This window comes from Pleurodeles waltl, chromosome 7 (assembly GCF_031143425.1).
Source record: "Pleurodeles waltl isolate 20211129_DDA chromosome 7, aPleWal1.hap1.20221129, whole genome shotgun sequence".
Classification (NCBI taxonomy): domain Eukaryota; kingdom Metazoa; phylum Chordata; class Amphibia; order Caudata; family Salamandridae; genus Pleurodeles; species Pleurodeles waltl.
The window spans coordinates 77,841,889-77,864,955 of NC_090446.1; the positions used below are offsets into that span (position 1 = coordinate 77,841,889).

Genomic DNA, 23,067 nt, shown 5'->3' on the forward strand with positions numbered 1-23,067 from the left:
TGCAAAGAACCTGTTGATAGATGCTGCTCTCAGCACATGCCTATGCATCCACAAATCCAGGGCCGAAGGCGTGTTCCACAAGCCGTCTAATGCGCCAAGCATAAAAGGGAAGATCTGGGCTGTGGAAATCAGTGTTGAGCAAAGGATGTCAACTTTGGGCTTCTTCTTTGCCTGCCCAGCTCATGACATGGGTTTCCGGAAAGGGCCATGGCCTGGCCTTGAAACACATGCTCTCCAAGTTAGAGGTCTCTCCATAGAATGCTATCTGAAGTTCCCAATCCAAGATCAAGTGCACCGTTTTCCTGTGGTGTTGGTTCCTGTTTGAATCAGATATAAGAAGGCATTTCCAAGTGATGGATGTATTGCAACATTTTTAATTTCTTTCTTGAAAACCCTTGTTACTGTTTCTGTCCCCAGTTTTTACTTTTATCAAATGGAACTTCTTCTGATTCCTACTTCTGGTTTTGTTTTCTTGCTTTTTTCCTCATTTCTGATGGAGTTTTGTGCCTTTCACGGTAAGACTCTTAAGGATATATTTGTCACCTATGAAATGCACGATTCAGTGAGTTCAAGGTGGCATTGTTGCTACTGGGAGAAGTCACTTTTCGGAAGGCAGTCACAATAATGGCTCAACAGACCTTCCCAGCCAGTCTTTGATGGTCCGCATGTACATGGTATTTTCCTGAAGGTTCTCACATGAATGGGGAAGCAAATGTGATGTGGAAATTCTAGTTCTGCAAAGGATTGCAGTGTTAGAAACACTCCAGAAACTGAAACCACATCAGAGATTGGAGAGGAACAGTGAAAACAATGGGTTGCTCATAAGGGCTCATAAGGGTGGTTAAGCCTTTTATCTTCACAATAAAATCATGTTACTTTTTTGACAATATTGTTTGAACGTGATGAGATTTTTTGCTGCACCTACGGGCCTGTACTGATTTATGGAAGAAATCTTCTTGTGAGGCATGTGCATTTAGCAGATACTCCTTTTGCTTTAAAAATGCTCAGGGTCCTGCCGCAGCGTCTTGAACTCAGGTGTTAGGTGCCCATCACTTGCACCCAGGCTTCCAGTGACTCATTGTTCAGGTCTAAAAGCTTACAAGTAATCCATGTCCAAGTCTTCTGTTGCCCGATGTATGGGCCACTGTTCCCAGAAACTATAGTGTCATCAACCAATTTAGAATATCTGGTAGGCAAGTGCACTCGAGAAGCTGCCACCTTCCCAGGAGGGAGGACCAATGGTGTAAAAAAAATATGTCAGTGCTCAATGAAGACTTCAAAGGATTGAAGAAAACCAGGAATCTGATGGTGAAATTGTGACTTTCCCTCTGCCCAGTATGGTCAGGTGACTTTTCTGGCTCACCATGACAAGGATTGTGGTTATTATTTGAATGGAGTTTCCACCTTCCTCAACTCATAACCAAATGTCTTACAATTGGGAACACCAGAAATGGATCTAGGAAAAACTTCCATAGTGGAAAAGGAGAAAGAAACAGGAACAAAAACCTGAACGGGACTATCAGCAGAACATCTTTAAAAGGCCATTTTGAAACTGGAGTCCAGGGGCACAAGTGAAGGCTGGCCCTGGTCAGCGAAAGTCACACTCCGCAGCTGCAGGCTTAATGCAGTATTTCATGAGACCCCAGAACTGCAGAACCACCCAGGCCGTCAAGACACCAGGGTTGCAATATTATCGCTATCATACACCTCTTGCAGGAATTCCCAACACCCACGACATGCTATTTGTAGTCAAAGATGACAGGTTTCATGTTTATTTTCTTCACTAGACAATTAGGCCCTACCCTGATTGGATGCTACTAAAGCATGACTCTTCTCAAATGTACAAACCTGTCTATGTGTTTCATTAATGCAAAATGTTTACTTTTAAGGAGAGCACCTTAAGGAAATGTAGTGAGCTGTGAGATTAGCTTGCATGACTGGCATAAAACTAAGTGCACATATTTGCTTAATTTACTCCTTTGAGGCTACTTATAATTCTCCCAGAATGCTTGCTGATTATATGCAAAGACATGCAGAAGCATGAGAGCAGGAGAGCAAGATTGGTGATAGTTGCCTTCCATAATAAAACATACACAAAAAAACTTTCACTTAAAAAAGCAGATTTTGATAAGGTATTGTGCAGCTTTAAATTCAATTTCTCCACTGCATCGTTTAGTAAAATGTGTTTGATGTGTGCCAATATCTTTTTTTTAAAAGAACGGTAATAAAGAATCTGTATGAAATCATTAAAATCATTATAGTCAATATTATGGACCATCTGAAAACAAATTAGGGCCTAATCCTTGCAGAAAGTCATGGAAGTGCACCTGAAGGTATATATCCTTGCACTGGTGTAGATTTATGACTGTCAGGAATTCATATAGAGTTTATAGGAGACACCTGGAGCCAGTAAGCCAAGCAGAGTTTTGCGAATTCAATTTTTACATAAGCGTTTATAGTCAGGTATTTGCTCTTCAAAAAATTTGCTGAGTGATTGCAAATGTACGTCCTCTATATATTTTCCCCCACCAAAAGAGACAATTGGATTTTTGTATGGTACAAATAGATTTCTGTTTTAGAATTAAAAAACAAAAAGGAAAATCTCTAAGGATGCTTGTCCACCACAAGACAGTTATCCTTGTGGTATCTTTTCTGATGCCTGCTTGATGTCCAAGAATCCAGATCGTGAGGCCCCACTTTCATGGTCTTTAGTCATATTGAAAATGAAAAACTAGTGAGCTTATGGCCTTCTGTTGCCCTCGAGGTCTCTGTCCTCCCTGAGCTCACCTTAGTACACCTGAATAATCATTTGAAAGGTGTACCACGTCCTGGTCCTCATCCAAACACCCAGGGACCATGGACCACTTTGCAGGCCAGCGTGTAAGGGAAACTCTGGGCCCTTAGCCAGATTCCCTCTCAGAGGTGCTGAAGTTTGGCCCACTCCTCAGTTAATAATCCTTGCACAAGTTCACCTACAGAAATCTTGTTTCGACTTTTACTGCCTCTACAAAGACAAGTTTGATCATCTTTTTCTCAATCCGCCAGGGAGACCCCGGCGAGCTTGTTCTGAGGACCTCACTAAACCATCCAATTGATAGTGTTTATGGGGAGTTTGTACAAAGGTCAGAGACTTAATCAATGCAAGCTTTTGACCTACACATACTGGGAATTCCTCATGAATTGGAAATAATCGCATAACTACTTAGCATGCAGATGTTTTGTTGGAATTACCCGGACATATCACTCCACTATCTGCCTGTCAGGCATCCAAATTAAGCTGACCATAAACTCCAAGTGTAGACTACTGAAAGAATCACAATGGATGAATCATTGTTTTTACTCAGCTTTCTAGGAGCAAAGGATTGCCCTGCGCAGAGAAGCATATCAGGAACACTATGGCCCTCATTACAACCTTGGCGGTCGGCGTTAAAGTGGCGGTCATACCGCAAACATGGCGGCGGAAAAAAAAATGGGATTACGACCGTGGCGGAAACCGCCAACATAGACAGCCACTTTAACACTCCGACTGCCACGGCGGTAGAAACAAACAGCGCAGCGGTAACCGCCAACAGACAGGTTGACAATGTACCGCCCACCCTATCACAAGATGCCTATCCACCACCTTCTCCGGGGCGGAACTAATGCGAACAAAAACACGGCGGAAACAGTACACAGAAGGGAAAACACTCACCTCTCCACACCTCACGAGGAACCAGGACGCCATGGAGCCCGAATTGCAGATACTGCCGATGCTCGTCTTCCTTCTCTTCTATCAGGAGCACCAACGACGGTGGCGACGACCACTGTGAGTACACCACTTACAACAGAGGGGAGGGGGAGGGAAAAGAGAGTGACACACACACACACGCAACACCCCCACCACCTTACACACAAATACATGCGGCAACAGTACACATACACCCCCTCCCCCACCCCATGGAAAAACGCAAGGACTAAAGGAATTGATTTGAACGAATGTAATCATTTGAAATCTCATTATCAAATTTCAAAATCCAGTAAACGCAATTATGTACACCAACTACACAAGTCCGGATAGTGCACTAATCATTGTCCGTAGACAACTGGGCCCAAAATGCATGGGCGAAGCCCACACATGATACCTGACTGGAAATGGAGAGGACACTGCTGGGGCATCAGATCGAAATGAAACAGGCACCTCAGGGAGAGGGGAGGGGGGGCACCTCAGCCAGATGAATGCACAACGCCACTGCTGCACGAGGGGGCTCCATGCCCATTGATGTATCCTGAGGAGTGCAAAGCCACAGTCTCTCAAGTCTCTCCAGTGGGTGGGTTGCCCACTGCTTTATCCTGGGGAGTGCAAAGCGACAGTCTCTCAAGTCTCTCAAGTGGGTGGGTTGCCCACTGCTTTATCCTGGGGAGTGCAAAGCCACAGTCTATCAAGTCTCTCCAGTGGGTGGGTTGCCCACTGCTTTATCCTGGGGAGTGCAAAGCCACAGTCTCTCAAGTCTCTCCAGCGGGTGTTTTGCCCACTGCTTTATCCTGGGGAGTGCAAAGCCACAGTCTCTCAAGTCTCTCCAGTGGGTGGGTTGCCCACTGCTTTATCCTGGGGAGTGCAAAGCCACAGTCTCTCAAGTCTCTCAAATGGGTGGGTTGCCCACTGCTTTATCCTGGGGAGTGCAAAGCCACAGTCTCTCAAGTCTCTCCAGTGGGTGGTTTGCCCACTGCTTTATCCTGGGAAGTACAAAGCCACAGTCTCTCAAGTGGATGCCTTTCTCCACTGGTTCTGGAGGGGACTTTGTGCCCAGAGTGCTTCACCCTGCCAAGGACTGAGATAGTGGATGTATCTCTCCACTGTTTCTGGAGGGGGCTTTGTGCCCAGAGAGCTTCATCCTGCCAAGGACTGAGGTAGTGGATGTCAATCTCCAGGGTGAGTGGGCACGGGACACACGCTGAGGGGCTGCTGGGAGGGCGTGCTGGTAGGGGGGGTGGCAGCTGTACCTGTTGATGCTGTGGGCACAGAGTGGGCCACCACCGCAAGGCAGCTCCCATCAGAGGAGGAGTCGCTGTAGCTAGTCTCTGCTCCTGTCCCCGCCGGGGAGCTCCCCTCACCCTCTGTCCCATTGGTGCCTTCAGACTCCGTTGCTTCAACCTCCAGGGCCAAGTGGGATGCAGCTCCCTCCTGCTCCGGTGCCAATGCTCCTCCGCCTGATGATGCTATTGCACACAAGAACAGGGAGACCACAAAAAGGGGGGGGGGAGACAGAAGAAAAACATGTTCAGTGCATGCAACACCGCTACCGTTGGCGGGCACATCAGACAGTGAGCAGCCCTCTGCACTAGGCCATGCACTTATAGTTCCTAGATTAATCACATGCCCATGGTATACGAGGCCTAAGCCCAATTGCTGCACACCTGGAAGTCACAGGAGCCTGACTAGGTGTAGATGGCTCTAACCACTAGTGGAGTTGGCGTGCCACATAGCCTACCTCACAAGGGACCTTGCCTACCAAGATCGCCCTGGCCTAGGGGAACCCACTGGCCTCCTCCCCCACTCAGACACCTCGTAATGCGCGCAAAGTCAGCTGAATGAGAGTGTACTCACCCCCTAGTGGCTGCTGTGATGCTCTCAAGCATCCATCCAACTCCGGATAGGCCACCGCCAGGATCTGGAACATCAGGGGGGTCATGGTGCGACGGGCACACCTCCCACGTTGGGAGGCCATCCCCAGCTGGGCCTCTGCCGTCTTCTTGCTCCAGCGGCGCAGGTCCTCTCATCTTTTCCAGCAGTAGGTGCTCCGTCTGTGGTGGACCCCCAGGGTCCGGACGTCCTTGGTGATGGCACGCCAAATACCATTCTTCTGGTGGGCACTGACCTAGAGGAATGGAACAGAGGGAAAGGAAATTACTTACCCGTCCAGACCGTCATACTCATTGCCCCCCGTTCCCACCCTTGCCCTGACGCACATACACTCACCATCCGCACATGCAGGCCTCAGCCCCCTCCCATGTATCTTCCATCCACACCACTCAAAACAGGCATTGCCCATGCAGCATGCTCCCAGTGTACTCATCTGTTTATCTGGCTGTTTATCTGGAGGACCATACAGTTGTGTGTACTGGGGAGGACCCCATCCACTAGTTTCTCCAACTCATGCGAAGTGAAGGCAGGGGCCCTTTCCCCAGACACATGAGCCATTGTCGCTTTCAGACACAGGTCACAGCAGCACTTCCAGTGTAGGTCCTCTCCTGTTGAAGGTCAGGTATCAAGTGAGTGAAGAGACAGAAAATGGCGCTCACATCCGCAGCGGTGCGTACTGTCACCGCCGGCATACATCACATACAGACTTGATCGTGCAACAATCCAGGAACTGTGTGCCCAGTTGGAGCCAGACCTGATGTCAGCTGTCCGCCATCCCACAGGGATACCCCTTCTAGTGCAGGTCCTGTCAGTACTCTATTTCCTGGCAAGTGGTTCCTTTCAAACAACAGTGGCCATTGCATCAGGGATGTCCCAGCCAATGTTCTCTAACGTGTTGTCCAGAGTGTTGTCTGCCCTGCTGAAACACATGCGCAGCTACATCGTGTTCCCTCAGGTGGAGGATTTGCCCACAGTGAAAGGTGACTTCTATGTCCTGGCCCATATCCCCAACATCATTGGTGCCATTGATGGGACACATGTGGCATTAGTACCCCCCTCAGGAGTGAACAGGTGTACAGAAATAGAAAAAGCTACCATTCAATGAATGTGCAGATGGTGTGTTTGGCAAACCAGTACATCTCCCATGTGAATGCCAAGTTTCCAGGCTCAGTGCATGATGCTTACATTTTGAGGAATAGCAGCATCCCTTATGTGATGGGGCAACTCCAGAGGCACTGTGTGTGGCTAATAGGTGAGGCCAAGGACCCAATACAGTGTGAATAGGTGTCTGGGTATGGGGTTGTCCCTACGGGTTAGTGTATGTCTAACACTTGTCCCTCGATATTTGCAGGTGACTCTGGTTACCCTAACCTGTCATGGCTACTGACCCCAGTGAGGAATCCCAGGACAAGGGCAGAGGAACGCTACAATGAGGCACGTGGGCGAACTAGGAGGGTGATCGAAAGTAACTTCGGCCTCCTGAAGGCCATATTCCGGTGCCTCCATATGACAGGTGGTTCCCTCTACTACTCACCAAAGAAGGTGTGCCAAATAATCGTGGCCTGCTGTATTCTGCACACTCTGGCTTTGCGACAGCAGGTGCCTTTTCTGCAGGAGGATGGTCCAGCTGGTGGTCTGGTGGCAGCTGTGGAGCCTGTGGACAGTGAAGAGGAGGAGGCAGAAGAAGAGGATATCGACAACCGAAACCACATAATCATGCAATACTTCCAGTGAGACACAGGTAAGAAGATGTCACTGCCTCCCACATCTCAGACAATTTCAGGAGCTAGCATAAGTCTGTCTTTTTCACTCAGTGTATGGACCCTGACTTGTCACTTTGCCTTTCCATTTCACAGATGTGGGTCCCACTTTGTGCCCTCTGCTATATTTCCTCCAGGCCTACAGCTGTGTTACATCGGTATGTGCACAAGTATATTGGCATTGCTATATTCCATGGTTATTGCAATTACACGTTTGTGAAAGCACAGACTGACTCCAGATTGTTTTGTGATTGAAGTGTGTTTATTCCTGTGCAAATAAGTGGAGGGGGTTGTAAAATGGGCTGGGGGGGATGGTGGAGGAATGTCCATGGCAGAGTCCAGTCTATTTGTTTCACAGGTGCCTGGTCCAAAGGGGCATAGGAAGTGGAGCAATGGCAGTTTAATGATGGACTGGGTGACAAAGTGGGACAGAAGGGTGACATTCAGGGGGTCTCATTTCCTGGCGGGGGTGACGGCTGGTGGCGGGGGTCTTGGCAATGTTCTCTGTCTTGTTCCTGGATCTCAGGGACCGTTTGCGGTGTGGTTCTCCATCTGCAGGGGGTGGGATACTGGTGTGTTCCTGTGACGGTGCCTCCTGCCCACTAGCGCCGGCGGAGGTGGAGGGCTGTTCATCGTCCAGGCTAGTGTCAGGGGCCCCTTGTTGTGCCACTGTGTCCCTCCTGGTGTTGACAAGGTCTTGCAGCACCCCTGCAATGGTGACCAGGGTGTTGTTAATGGACTTCAAGTCCTCCATGATCCCAAGGTAGTGTTCCTCCTGCAGCCGCTGGGTCTCCTAAAACTTAGCCAGTACCGTTGCCATCGTCTCCTGGGAATGATGGTAAGCTCCCATGATGTTGGAGAGTGCCTCATGGAGAGTGGGTTCCCCTGTCGCACAGAGGTCCTCCCAGCTTCCCTGTTATCCTGTGCCTCTGTCCCCTGAACCGTGTGCCCACTGCCACTGCCCCCAGGTCCCTGATCGTCCTGTGTTAGTGGGGTTGCCTGGGTTCCCTGTAGTGATGGACACACTGCTGATTGACGTGTCCTGGAGACAGAGGAATGGGCTGTGCTGGTGTTTCCTGAGGGGGGAGGGTCTGTGGTGGCTTGTGACTGTGTCAGGGGAACCGACTGTCCTGAGGTCCCTGATGGGCCGGACTGGTCATCTTGATCCAGTTGTGCAGAGCTGCTGTCATCACTGTGGGTCTCTTCTGCGGGGGACTGGATATGTTTGGCACCTCCTGTCCGGTGACGTTGGGTAGGGGTTCTCTAGGGGTTTAAAAGCATGATTATTGCATCTGTGTGTGCCATTGTGTGCAATGGGTGAGTGACCCTGTACTCCAGTGCTTGCATTCTTGGCTTGGTCCTTGTGTGATAGTTGGTTTGGGGTCTGTGTGGGTATCTGTAGTGGACATGCTTTGGTGATGGGTGTCCATGCATTGGTTTTACATGCAGGGCTTGTATTTGGGATGTGTGGGTTGTGTTGGTGGGGTATCTGTGGGTTGTTGGGGTGATGGGTGTGAGGGTAAGGGTGGGGTATGTGATGGCATGCAAGTAGGGTGGGGGATAAAGTAGTAAAGATTTGCCTCACCAGAGTCCAGTCCTCCTGCTACTCCTGCGAGGCCCTCAGGATGCAGTATTGCCAAGACTTGCTCCTCCTATGTTGTTAGTTGTGGGGGAGGAGGTGGGGGTCCACCGCCAGTCCTCTGTACAGCAATCTGGTGTCTGGAGACCACGGAACGCACCTTCCCCCGTAGGTCGTTTCACCTCTTCCTGATGTCATCCCATGTTCTTGGATGCTGTCCCACTGCGTTTACCCTGTCGACAATTCTGCGCCATAGCTCCATCTTCCTTGCAATGGAAGTCTGCTGCACCTGTGATCCGAATCGCTGTGGCTCTACCCAGACAATTTCCTCCACCATGACCCTGAGCTTCTCCTCAGAGAACCTGGGGTGTTGTTGAGGTGCCATGATGTGGTGTGGGTGATGTGTGAGGTGGTGTCTGTTGTAATGTGTGAGGGGATGTGTTGGTGTGTGTTGTTTGAGGTGCGTGGATGTTGAGTAAGTGATGGTGTTGTGTGTCTGTGGATGCTGGTGTTGTTTTAGGTAGTGTCTCTCTGTGGCTTGCTTTCAAATTTCTGGTCATAAGGGTTTGTGGGTGATGTGGGTGTGTGCTTTATTTTGGATTGGGTGTGTGGGTGTGGTGTGTGTAAGTGTATCAGGTGTGTGTATTTAGAATTGTCCAATGTGGTTGTGTTTTGTATATGTGCGGTGTGTACTGCCAATGGATTACCGCGGTTGAAAGACTGCCACGTTGATTCGTGGGACATGATAGTGTGGGCGTATTCCTGTTGGCGTGACGTTGAAGGTTTTGTTATCGCCAGTTTATCACTGACCTTTGGTGTGGCGGATTTGTGTGGGTGTCTGTATTATGGCGGATTCCGAGCTGTGGGTCGTAATACCTGTAGCGGAATTCTGTTGCTGCAGTGGTATGTTGGCGGTCTTCAGCACGGCGGTAAGCGGCATTTACCGCCAGTGTTGTAATGAGGGCCGATATCCTTTTTTCTTTTACTAAAAAGTGATTTATTTTAGTTTTTATTCAGTTGTGAAAGTTTGAGTGACTTCAGAAAATACACATTTTGTTGATCTAAATGTAAACCCTTTTCCTTTTTGTTAGACCTGGCATCCTTGGTGTGGTTTCCCCTGTATTTTTGCCTCTGCTTCCTGTATTCTTGACTGTGTGCTGGACTTTGTTTTTGATGGTTTTGGTACTCTTGGCACTTTACCACTGCTGACCAGTGCTAAAGTGCAAGTGCTCCTGTGTAAACTGTATGTGTAACTGGCTTTTCCATGATTGTCTTATTTGATTTACTAGTATGTCCCTAGTAAAGTGCACTAGAGGTGCCCAGGGCCTGTAAATCAAATACTACATGTAGGCCTACAGCACTAATTGTGACACCCACATGAGTAGCCTTGTAAACATGGCTCAGACCTGCCACTGCAGTGTCTGTGTGTGCAGTTTTAAACTGCCAATTCGACCTGGCAAGTGTACCCACTTGCCAGGACCAAACCTTTCCTTTTTGTACATGTAAGGCACCCCTAAAGTAGGCTCTGGGTAGCACATGGGGCAGAGTGCAGTGTATATTAAAGGTGGGACATGCACTGATGTGTTTTACATGTCCTAACAGTGAAATACTGCCAGATTCGTTTTTCACTGTTGCAAGGCCTATCTCTCTCATGGGGTAACATGAGGACTGCCTTTAAATATCTTTTAAGTGCTGTTTCCCATTTGGATAGAGCATTGTGACTGCAGTTAGAGATCTGGAGTTTGGGGTCTCTTAACTCACACTTTAAAAATGCATCTTTTGGTAAAGTTGGTTTTTAGATTGTCAGTTTGTAAATGCCACTTTTTGAAAGGGGACATTTTCTTGCTTAACCTGCTTGTGAAACCCATGTCTGGGTCAGACTGACAGATGGGCTGTTTGTGAATTCCCTTTAGACAGTGACACCGAGGCAGCTGGGGTGTAGCCTGGATATCCTGATGAGTCTTATGGGCTAGAGTCGGCAGGGAGGAGCTGATACTTACACCTGAAAAGGCTGTGCCTACTCTCACACAATTCAGTCTCTGATCCCCTGGTGTGTGTCTGGGGCCAGGCCTTGGCAACGCAGGATCTTGTCAGCAACAGAGGTGTTCCTTTAAAATTTGTCTACTTCAAAGACAGAAAGGAGTATAAGTAGTGGACCCGAAACCCCAGCTTATTAGATTACTTCTGTATCAAGAGAAGCCTCTGCCAAAGAGAAGAGCTGAAGAGCTGGAGGAGGAGTACTGCTCCTTTCCCTGTGAGTGTGCTTTGCTTGGTTGGCCTCCAGTTGCCGCTTATGCCTGTGAGAGGACAAAGACTGAATTAACTTTGCTGTGTTTTCCTTCTTGTGAAGTGTCTCCAAGGGCTTGGACTGACCTTGCCCCCTGTTTTGAAGTCTCAGAGCCATCAAAGACTACATCTTCCAGAACCTGGACTCTCTTGCTGATACCTCTACCATGCAAAGTGATGCCTAATCCAGTCCCTCGCCCCTTGAAAGGAGAAGCTGGTGGAACCACAACTGAAATCCACTCACAGGAGCGGTGCAGGAGAAAAATCAACGGAGCACCTGCTTCACAACTGAAAAATCGGCATACCACATCCATGGGAAATCAACCCAGCACCTGTGTGCGGTTGCTGAAATCGACGCATCACCCACGCAGCGCGGCTCTTCACCACCATGCACCAGAATTTTGCATGCATCATTGCTGGGCATCAAAATCACAGTGATCCTGCACGAAACAGACGTTGCACTTCCGGCAATCGACGCATCACTCTTCTGCGGGAGAGAAAAACAACACATCACCTACCTACCCAGAGAAGAAACAACCCACTGCCTCACTTGCGAGTCACAAATCGATGCATCACTGACTTTTCCGATGCACACTCACCCATGTGGCTTTATTTTTTACACAAACCAGGTACTATGTGTTAAAACAACACATCCATTGATTTCTATGGATTAAGACTCTTTTTAATTTAAAAAGTCATACCTTGGCTTGTACATGTTGCAATTTTGGTCTGGTTTGATTTAGATAAATATTGGCTATTTTTCTAAACTGGTGTGTCCATTGTGTAGTGTTTTCACTGTGTTACTGTGTGTTTTGGGACAAATACTTTACACATTGCCTCTGCGATAAGCCTGCCTGCTTGTGCCAAGCTGCCAACCAGAGACCCCATTTCTAACACTTTTGAAAACTTAAAATGTTATTTGGAAAAAAAAAACATTTTCATTAGCAGCTTTGGGTACACTTGAATATTCCATTTTCAGGTTAATCCTTTATGCTTTTTGCATCCCCTATTTTCTTTGTATTTGTTGGAATAGAAAATGGTCTTCTGCTGCCTTTGGAGAGAGAGTGGCCCCCACCTTGGATTTGCTATGGTAATCTGTAGATTTTATATATCTACATGACGATCAATCAAGTTCATTGGAAGTATCTTTCTTTAACATGAATTGAAAGACTAAGCAGGGGCCTTTGGTTGGAGGAGCACGCCATGTGAACACCCCTTTGGATGAGCATGACTACTATCATTCCAGTGGGCTGTAGAGGATTAAGCACATTTCCTCCAATATTAATCCTAGTAGCAGGATAAGCCTTTTTACCTGTTGCCTTCAGAGGAGAATGACCTGCAGTCCTCACATTCTGTGTGTCTTCTGCTACTGGTTCCTTCGTCCATCCATGTGGGACATAGATGTCAGGTGCATGCAAATCTCTTGTGTGTATAAAGGATGCCTGTGGAGGGCATACAGCAGGTGGATGTAGCTACACTGGGTTCTATTTTATGTTAATACAATCTAGTGATACCTAAGATGGAGGACTGGAAGGAGCCCAGACAGCAGAGGTGAATTTAAGGACTCTTCCAGGACATTCCAGGGATGCTTTGTAGAGGGCAGACAAAGGACATCTTTGAAGCTAGGTAGTTTCCACCTGCCATTTCCTGACCTCTTGAATCTGGAGGGGTCAAAGGATAACAGTTAGTTAAGTGGGCAGCCTCCCTGCAATATGATCTTGTTTTAGGTCATTTCTGGATGAAATCTCCCAGCTCACCCATGCCTTCTTAGTCACACTTATGACAAAGATCATGCCAGGATCAATCTGCTTAGAAACAGCAAAAGAACAGAACTACAAAGAATCAGTCACAGAACTGAACAACATCAATCGGCAAATTTAGTATAAAGATGGTACAAAAACGTCCAGCCAGTGTGTGAGGATTTCTTTACCAGTATTACAGGGTTTCCACACCACAGTTGAAGAGAAGCTTTCTGTGCTCTAGGGTTCAGGTATCTACCACAAACTCCCCTTGCCAGGTTCAGGACCAGAACCTGGGAGAGCGTGACTCCCTGCCAGGAGAAGCTGCTGTGAAACGAACCGACTGCAGAGAAGACACATTGGAGGTGTCCTTGCAGTATGACAGTTGAAAGGGCTTGGAAGGTGATGAACTGTGATGCCCACTGCAACTCAGAGAGAACCTGTACTGAACCCAACCGTGAGTGAGGTCTGGGGGACAAGAGAGCAACAGCAGCATGGCCTCTCCTGAGGAAGCACCAGGAAAAATCAAAATTGTACCTGGATGACAGGGCCAGACTGGGACCAGAAATAGGCCCAGGCACCAAATAAAAGTGACCCGGAGTAGCGAATCAAACCATGAAGAAAAGGGGCCCACATTTGCAAAAGGTGTTAGTTTTGAACTATATCAGTGTTCAGCAAGGTATGAGATACAGCATGTATTTGTGCTTTCAGCATTCCTTTTTTGTGGTAATACCAACAGTGAAACCACCTCACCAGACCACAAAGGAGGCTCACAAGCATCCACAAAATAGCCCATACTCATCCATCAGGACCAGCTTTTGTGTCACTGTCAGATTGCCCTACAGGCCAGGTCGACACTGGTGTATGACTCCCTAATTGAAGTTAAGCAATTGGAAATGTAAGGTTCTCAAAGATGCCAGGCGCAGCTGATGTTTACACAAGAACTGAACTGTGCCAATGATTAGGTCGACTGACTTACCATTTCAACAGGGGTGGAGCCAGACTAACCTGACTGGGACCAACACGACTCATGCCCATTTGCTCCTCTGCTGATACTGGTACTGCCCCTGCTCACACAGCGCAATGCACATGTCAACTGGGGACTGTAACTGTAGCTGGCTAGACTGAGAATAAAGGCTAGTGGGTCTTGCTCAGTGGGTAATGCTGACCCACACTACCCAGAACAGTGGACACGTGAATGTAAAACAAAGTAGCATGCTTGACCTGCTGAAACTCTTTATAAATTACAGAAAATGACTTATGGGGGTCATTCTGACTCCCGCCGGCCGCGGTATCCGCGGGGCCGGCGGGAGCCGCCAGAATACCGCTGCGCGGTCACAAGACCGCCGCGGGTATTCTGGGTTTCCCGCTGGGCTGGCGGGCGACCGCCAGGAGGCCGCCCGCCAGCCCAGCGGGAAACACCCTTCCACAAGGATGCCGGCTCCGAATGGAACCGGCGGAGTGGAAGGGGTGCGACGGGTGCAGTTGCACCCGTCGCGATTTTCAGTGTCTGCATGGCAGACACTGAAAATCTTGGTGGGGCCCTGTTACGGGGGCCCCTGCAGTGCCCATGCCATTGGCATGGGCACTGCAGGGGCCCCACGACACCCCATACCGCCATCCTGTTCCTGGCGGCCAAAACCGCCAGGAACAGGATGGCGGTATGGGGGTCGGAATCCCCATGGCGGCGCAGCAAGCTGCGCCGCCATGGAGGATTCCCCAGGGCAGCGGAAAACCGGCGGTACACCGCCGGTTTTCCGTTTCTGACCGCGGCTGTACCGCCGCGGTCAGAATGCCCTTGGGAGCACCGCCAGCCTGTTGGCGGTGCTCCCGCGGTCCCCGACCCTGGCTGCCCATGACCGCCAGGGTCGGAATGACCGCCTATGTGTTTGCATTCAACAAAGGAGGGAAGAATGCTCACCTATTTGGAGAACTAATTGGTAACTTGTTAGGAAGGTGAACTTCAAGATCTCCCACAATTGTCCACTGTTTCCCCTCATAGGGCCAAAAACCACTGCACTTTACTGGCACAGACTCGCCCACGATTCTATTAGTCCCTAATCAAATACATTTGTTGATTATGTACAATGACTATGTTATGTGTTGAATAGAAATAAAGTACTGCCTTTTTGTATACTAAAGTAATGGCTGGACAGTAATTTGTTTAGTGTTATGAGATGTTTGTTGATTTTTAAGTCTCTAACCCCACAACACCTCTCTCAGTAAGTCATGGACTGCTCAACCTCACTACTGTAAGGGTCAAGTGCTAAAGGAATGTACTTGGTGCTTAAGTTTGAGTCCAACAATAAGGTTAAGTCCTTTCAGACCAGTGGTAAACAGCTCTGAATGATAAAACCTGAGCCTGAGCCCAAAAACCCTTGACTGCCGTGGAACTCCTGAAATCTCACTGTCTGTTGTAGTGAAAACCCTATTTATATTTTGCTGGATGGTTAAAGCAGCTGAACTCTGGATAGGGATTCCACCTTAGTAAATTAGTAAGGATGGAAATTTGTACAGTTAGATATATTGTAAAATCTTACCCTCCTCAGCAACCAAATCCTGTGCTAGACCTGGCAGCTTGAGAAAGTTGAAAGCAGAGTTGGCAAAAATCGAACCTTATTTAAGGGGAACCCATCAAATAGTTTAGAAATGTGAAGTTATCCATCTTGGGGTCATAGCTCTCTCATCTCTAACTTTATTAAGCCTCACTTATAGCTGTTTTGCAACAGTTGTACCATGCCATGCCATTCATATGTCTCTGTGACTCCTCGTCTTTCTGTAGATAAAGGTGATGGATTCCAGTGGAGCTGCCATGAGGGGGCAAGGTGTCACTCTTCAAGGAAATGGTGTATCACAACATCACACCACTGACAATGAGGGGATGATCTCTTTCTCCCTAGACACCTCTGGCTGGGGCTCTGAAGTCTATCTACAGGTATGTCCGCAGATGAAAAGATTCGACCACAGAATTTTGGGTTTATTAAACCTTCTAGAAGGCTTAAAAGACAAAAGACCATTGCATTGTTTATCCAACCATAAAGTTGTTTAGTTTGTTATGTTTGTGATGTTGAAGGTGACTTTGGGGACTCCAGGCAAGACAGGGCATTAGATTAGTGCGGGTGAAGAGGGAAAGGAGCCCCTAACACAGTAACTGAGTCCTGGCACAAAGGCAAGAGTACATCTAACATCATGGAGGTATTGGGTTAGGCCCACTTTAATATGAAGAGGATCAGTGCTGATACAAAAGGAAGATTATATCATCATATGGGGATAAAGGGCCAGGGCTCTTTTAAAGGGAAGAGTGTCAATATACAATGGGAGAGGGTAGAGTGACTAACACAAGTAAAGTCCTCATGAACTTGCTGCCAACTAACACCAAGCAGTTACTCATTCCATGTCAGACCTTTTCCCTATTTCTATAATCTCTCATCATCTTCTAAAAGTGTACTTCTTTCACCTATATGTCTTCTTCTATATCCCGGTTGTCTGAATCTTTCTCTATGTTACATTCCTTCCTTCATAGGGGACAATCGATCAAGCTTCACCTAGCTACTCATGGGTGTACAACCCGTTATACTATGGCCATGCATATCACTACATATTGCCCCTCTACTCCACCGTCAGGAGCTGGATGAAGATCCACACATCTGTGGGCACTTTGCCATGCAGTCAGACCCAGGACATCCGTGTGAACTACAAACTTGACCCCCAGGACCTGAGACCTGATATCAAAAGCATGGAGTTCTATTATTATGTAAGTACTAATGAAGGGAAGTAGCTAGCCAGTGACCAAGTTTTGTAGGGATTTGTCAAGGGGGTACAAGGCCCAAAATGTGGTTTGGCATTTTCTATAGAGTTTTTACTCACACGTAACAAAAAAACAGCTGAACTGATTTGATTGAAATTTGGCTGGAATATAGATTATGGTATGCAGATGATCCTTGTGGGTAGTACAGGTAAGCATCTTTCAACTTATAAACTATAATAACTTAGAGATATCTGCTGTTGCTTTAATCTCTCTGTATTTCATGAAAGTGCAGCAGCACTTAGCAGTGAAAAGGCCTTACCTGATTGGCTAATGACTGCCTTAAAGTTAAAGGCAGCAATAATTGTTTTAAAGTCACTTTCCAGGTGTTCTGGGTTAGGGGCTAACATATTAGTAAGTATTAGGTTTTATTATTTTCCATTATATATTACCACTTAATTAAAGTGGTAACAGGTAGGGAAACGTTATATATGGTTTCTGTATTTTCTCAATAAAAATTCACGGTGTACCGCTGAACTACCAAGGAGGCACTTGTAGTACTTAAGTTAATAATAACATATGTAAAATATAAAAAAAACACCGTAGTTCACTATATTTCACAAATATAATCTACTACAGTGTTTTTTTTTATTTTGTATATATTTAATTCTTTAAGTGTACAGAGTAGTGCAGAAATATGGAGAAATTACAGCATAACTTAAATATAAAACAAAAAGGTACATTTCTTAAAAGAAGGTACTTCCTAGTAGTAGCGTGGTACTCTGTAAACTTATTTTAAAATGAAATGAAAAATACTGTTAGAAATGGGGTCTTTGGTTGACAGTCAGGTTACCCCCTGTCCAAGTAAGGACCCTTTCTCTAGTCAAGGTAAGTCGCCCACAATCCAAATTATCCTGTGCCCAACCTCTGGTAGCTTGGCACTGAGCAGTCAGGCTTAACTTAGAAGGCAATGTGTAAAAGATTTGTGCAATAAGTCATGCAGTAACACAGTATAAACACCACAAAAATACACCACACAGGTTTAGAAAAATATAGAATATTTATCTGGTTAAAATAAGGTCAAAACTGTCAAGATTTGATAAGTACAAGTTGAGATATTACTTTTGTAGTGAAAAATAGAGTCTTCAGTTCTTAAAAAGCAATAAGTGTCTCTTGCAAGCACAAAGTACATGGTTTGCGTCTAAATTCTCCGCACGGGACCGCAGAGGAGGAGATGCGTGAAAAATGGGGAGGTGTGCGTTGGTTTCTCCGGGCGCACATAGACAATGTGTCGATGCTTTTCCATGCAACAAGGGCGTTTCGTTGACTTCCGGTGCACAGCCTTGGATCCTCTTCGTGTTGCAGGGTATTTGGACACCCCGGGGACGATGCAGAGAAATCCTGGGCGTGCAGAACGAAGTCACAGGAGATGCATCGATCCGGTGGGCGATGCGGGGAAATTTCTGTTGCACAGCAGGCGCTGCGTCAATTCCTCTCACAGTAAGTCAGGCTGTGTCGTTCCTGCTTGGCTATGTATCAATCTAGTGGGCCGTGTGTGGAAGTTCCAGTCGCAACCCTGGTGCTGTGTCGATCTCCACTCGGGGCCCCGGGCTGCGTCGTTATAGTTCGGTGTGCGCTGATTTTCTAATCGCGATGCAGGCTGTGTGTTGATTCCGGCAGGCTGTGCATCAATTTTTCGTCGCACAAGGAGTTCTTTGCAGAGGTGAAGTCTTTTTGGACTTCAGAAAACAGGTGGCAAGCTCAATCCAAGCCCTTGGAGAGCACTACTCATCAGAGCCAGAGGGCAGCAAGGCAGCAGGGCAACAGCAAGGCAGCAGTCCTTTTAAGAAAAGCAGTCAGTTGCGTCCTTTGGGCAGCCAGGCAGCTTCTCTTAGCAGGTTGCAGGTTCTGGTTCAGATTTCCTTTCCCAGTAGGTATCTTGTCAAGAAGTGTCTGCTGAAGTGTCTGCAGAAGTTTCTTCAGAAGTGTCTGAGTTGGTAAGGTCAGAGGCCCTGTTTAAATACCCAAATGTGCCTTTGAAGTGGGGGAGACTTCAAAGAGTGGCTTGGAAGGGCACAAGGTCCCCTTTCTATTTCATCCTGTCTTCCAGGGTCCCAGAAGGGGGTTTGACAGTCCATTGTGTTGTGGCAGGCCACTGTCCTTTGACGTGTAAGTGTCAGGCCCTCCACCCTCCCAGCCCTGGATGACCCATTAAGTATGCAGATGTGTGCAGGTGTAACTGAGCATCCTGTGGTTGGGGTTGTCTGAGTGAAATGCACAAGGGAGCTGTCAACCAGCCCAGCCAGACGTGGATTGGAGACAGGCTGTAAGGCACAGAAGGATTTGAGTGTAGAGAAATGCTTACTTTCTAAAAGTGGCATTTCTAGGATAGCAATATTAAATCCAACTTTACCAATAAGCAGGATTTTCTCTTACCATTCTGACCATACTAAATATGACCTGGTTACTCTTTTCAGATCAGAATCTACCACTCAAACAGTATATGAGGGTAGCCCTAATGCTATCCTATGAAAGCAGCAGGCCTCACAGCAGTGTAAAACCAAGTTAGGAGTTTTGCACTACCAGGACATTTAGAGCACACATGTTTATGCCCTGCCTTTAACCTATGTAGCACCCTGCCCTATGGGCTACCTAGGGCCTACCATAGGGGTGACTTATATGTGCAAAAAGGGGAGTTTAAGGCTTGGCAATTACGTTTAAATTCCAAGTCGAAGTGGCAGTGTAACTGCACACACAGGCTCTGCAATGGCAGGCCTGAAACATGGTTAGAGGCTACTTATATGGGTGGCACAAGCAGTGCTGCAGGCCCACTAGTAGTATTTAATTTACAGGCCCTGGGCACATGTAGTGCACTTTGTTAGGGACGTACAAGTAAATTAAATATGCCAACTGGGTCTGAGCCAAGGTCACCATATTTTAGGGAGAGAGCATATGCACTTTAGCACTGATTAGCAGTGGTAAAGTACGCAGAGTCCTAAAGCCAGCAAAAATGAGGTCAGAAAAAGAGAAGAAGGAAGGCAAAAAGTTTGGGGGTGACCATGCAGAAAGGCCATTTCCAAAAAATACAAATTAATTTCCCTACCTGTTAACACTTATAATAAACTGGTATTAGGTAGGGAATAATGATAAAACCTACAACTTAGCTATAACTAGGACCCTAACCAAGAACACAACAGGTAACGTGTATGCCTGCCTTTTAATTTTCAAAGGCAGCCATTAGCCAATTATATACTGCCTTGTCATAAGCATATACTGTGGTATACTGTATAGTCACTGTGGCATACATTGGCACAAAATATAACTTAGGGCCAAGTGTATTACTGTATTCTGTTATCCTTGCGCCACACATAGTATTGCATGGGCAATGCAATACTTAAGTCATATTTACAAAGCAACACAGGGTCACCATGCTTAGCCTGTGCTGCTTGGTATATCTGGAGAAACTCAAGGCAGCACAAATCGCTGTCTTGCAGTAATCTGCAACTCATATTGTGCATTCCTGACAACTTTAATGTACATCTGTATGCCACTCCACTCTACACCCCCTCATTCAATGACACTTTGCTGTATGTCACTCCAGTTTACAACAGTCCACTGTACAACAGTCCACTGTACACTACTCCACTCTACGCCATTCCACTCTACTCCACTCCACTGTACTCCACTCTGCGCCACTTCACTCTACATTACTCCACTCTACGCCATTCAATTGTATGCCACTCCAGTGTACATCACTCACTGTACACCACTCCACTGTATGCTATTCCACCACTCCACTCTACGCCACTCCACTGTACAACACTCCACTTTACACCACTCCACTCTATGCTTCTCCACTCCACGTTATTCCGCTGTAAGGTATTCCAGTCTGTGACTCTCTACTGTGTGCCACTCCACTGTATGCTACTCCACTCTACGCTATTCCACTGTACGCCACTCCACTGTATTAAACTCTGCACCTATTCCGCTGTATGCCATTCCTTTCTACGCCACTTCACTCTACATTATTCCATTGTTTGCTACTCTAGTGTACCACTCCGCTCTATGTCACTCCACTGTACGCCACTCATTGTACACCACTCCACTATATGCTATTCCACTCTACATCACTACACTCGACGCCACTCCACTCTACAGCACCCCACTGTACAACAATTCACTCTATGCCACTCCATGCAGTTCCACTGCACACTAATCCATCCTACGCCTCTCCACTCTATGCTATGGCAATAAACGTCACTCCACTCTACAACACTCCACTCTGTCACTCCACTCTGTGACACTTCACTCTACCCCACTCCACTGTACACCACTCCACTGTCAGCTATTCCACTACATGCCACTCTATTGTATGCTACTAAACGCTACGCCACCCCACAGTACACCACTCCACTCTACCCCACTCCACTGTGCACTATTCCACTGTGCTCCATTCACTATATGTCACTTGACTGCATGCCATTCCGCTCTACACCACTCCACTGTACACTGTACGCTGTTACACTGTATGACAATCTACTCTATGCTATTCCACTGTATGGAACTCCAGTCTATGCCATATCACTCTATGCTATTCCACTCTACCCCACACCAGTGTATTCCAGTCCACTCTGCGCTATCCCACTTATGCCACTCCAATGTACACTACTCCACTCTATCACACTCCACTGTACGCTAGTTCCCTTTACACCACTCCACTGTATGCCACTCCAGTCTAAGCCACTCCACTATACGCCACTGCACTATATATGACTCCACTGTACGTCACTCCACTATGCTCCACTCAATTGTATGTTATTCCACTGTACGCAACTACACTCTATGCCACTCCACTATAAGCTATTCCACTCTACCCCACTTCACTCTGTGCCACTGCTCTGTATGCCACTCCACTCTATCCCACTCCAATCTACGCTATTTCACTCTATGCCACTTCTCTGTACATCACTCCACTTTATGCTGTTCAATTGTACGTCACCCCACTGTACGCTACTCCACTATACATCACTCTGCTCTGACCCACTGTACGCCACTCCACTCTATGCTATTCCACTATATGAAACTCCACTATACATTACTCCACTCTAAGCCACTCCAGTGTTCACCACTCCACTCTACGCCACTCCACCACACCACACCACTATACACTAATCCAGTGTATGCCACTTAATTCTACATCACTTCACTGTTCACCACTCCACTGTACCTCACAACACTCTACACCATGACACTGTGTGCCACAATACTCAATATTACGGCACTCTACGAAATAACACTGTACACCACTACATTCTACACCACTCGAGGCTATGCCACTGAATTCTACTCTTCTTTAGAAACTTCTGTTCCACTGTACGACAGTCTAAGCCCCTCCAATCTACCAAACTCTACTCCACTGTATATCACGCCCCTTTACAATACTGTACTCTAGTCTATACCACTATACAACACTGTGATACACTTTATGCCACTCTCCCAGACTGAACTCTTCTCTTTGACACTCTACACAACTCTCTCTAGGACACACCACCAGAAGTTACTCCCCTCTACTCTATAACACATTACTCCACTCCGCTTGACTCTACTCCACCACAACACTCTACGCCACTCCACTTAACTCTGAAACACTCTATGCCGCTCCACTGTACCACCATCTACCACACTCTATCTCACTCCACTATACAAGACTGAACTCCACTCTATGCCACTCCACTCCACTCCATTCCACTTTATGACAGTTTCCCACATTCTATGATCCGGCATACCACTTCACTGAATGACATGCCACTCTTCTCTATAACACTTTACTCCACTCTATGCTATGCCATTACACCAATCCACTTCACCACACTGTACTATATGAGACACCATTCCTCTATATGATGCTTAAGACCATTCTATGCTATGCCAGTCCACTCCATTGTATGACAGTTTACCCCTACTCTGTAAAAGTATACTCTTCAACACTCTACCTCATTCTATACAACTGTTCAACAATATGCTACATTTTATGCCCCTACACTCCCCTGTACATCACTTTACTCCACTCTATGAAAATGTACGACACTCTACTCAATCTATGCCACTCTACGAAACTCTACTCTAATATAAGACATGCTAAGCAACTACGTCTACGCCACTCTACCCAACTTTACTCCACTGTACTCAATGACACACTTCTTAACTCTACGCCACTGTACTTACCTGTACACCACTCCACTTTGCATGACTCTTTGCCATTCAACTCTACAACACTCTATATCACTACACTCGACCACTCTGTATGACACTGTACTCTATGCCACTCCATTCCTGAA

General features: G+C 47.0%; 1 protein-coding gene across 2 annotated transcripts in view; it reads left to right on the forward strand.

The window, feature by feature from the left end:
• Positions 1–23,067, forward strand: part of LOC138303678 (alpha-2-macroglobulin-like protein 1) — a 400,879-nt gene that overhangs the window by 85,445 nt on the left and 292,367 nt on the right. For both annotated transcript variants that reach the window (XM_069243004.1, XM_069243005.1), the window contains exons 11-12: positions 15,767–15,919; positions 16,508–16,738. In XM_069243004.1, the coding sequence (XP_069099105.1) occupies positions 15,767–15,919; positions 16,508–16,738 (384 nt within the window). The remainder of the gene's footprint in view (positions 1–15,766; positions 15,920–16,507; positions 16,739–23,067) is intronic.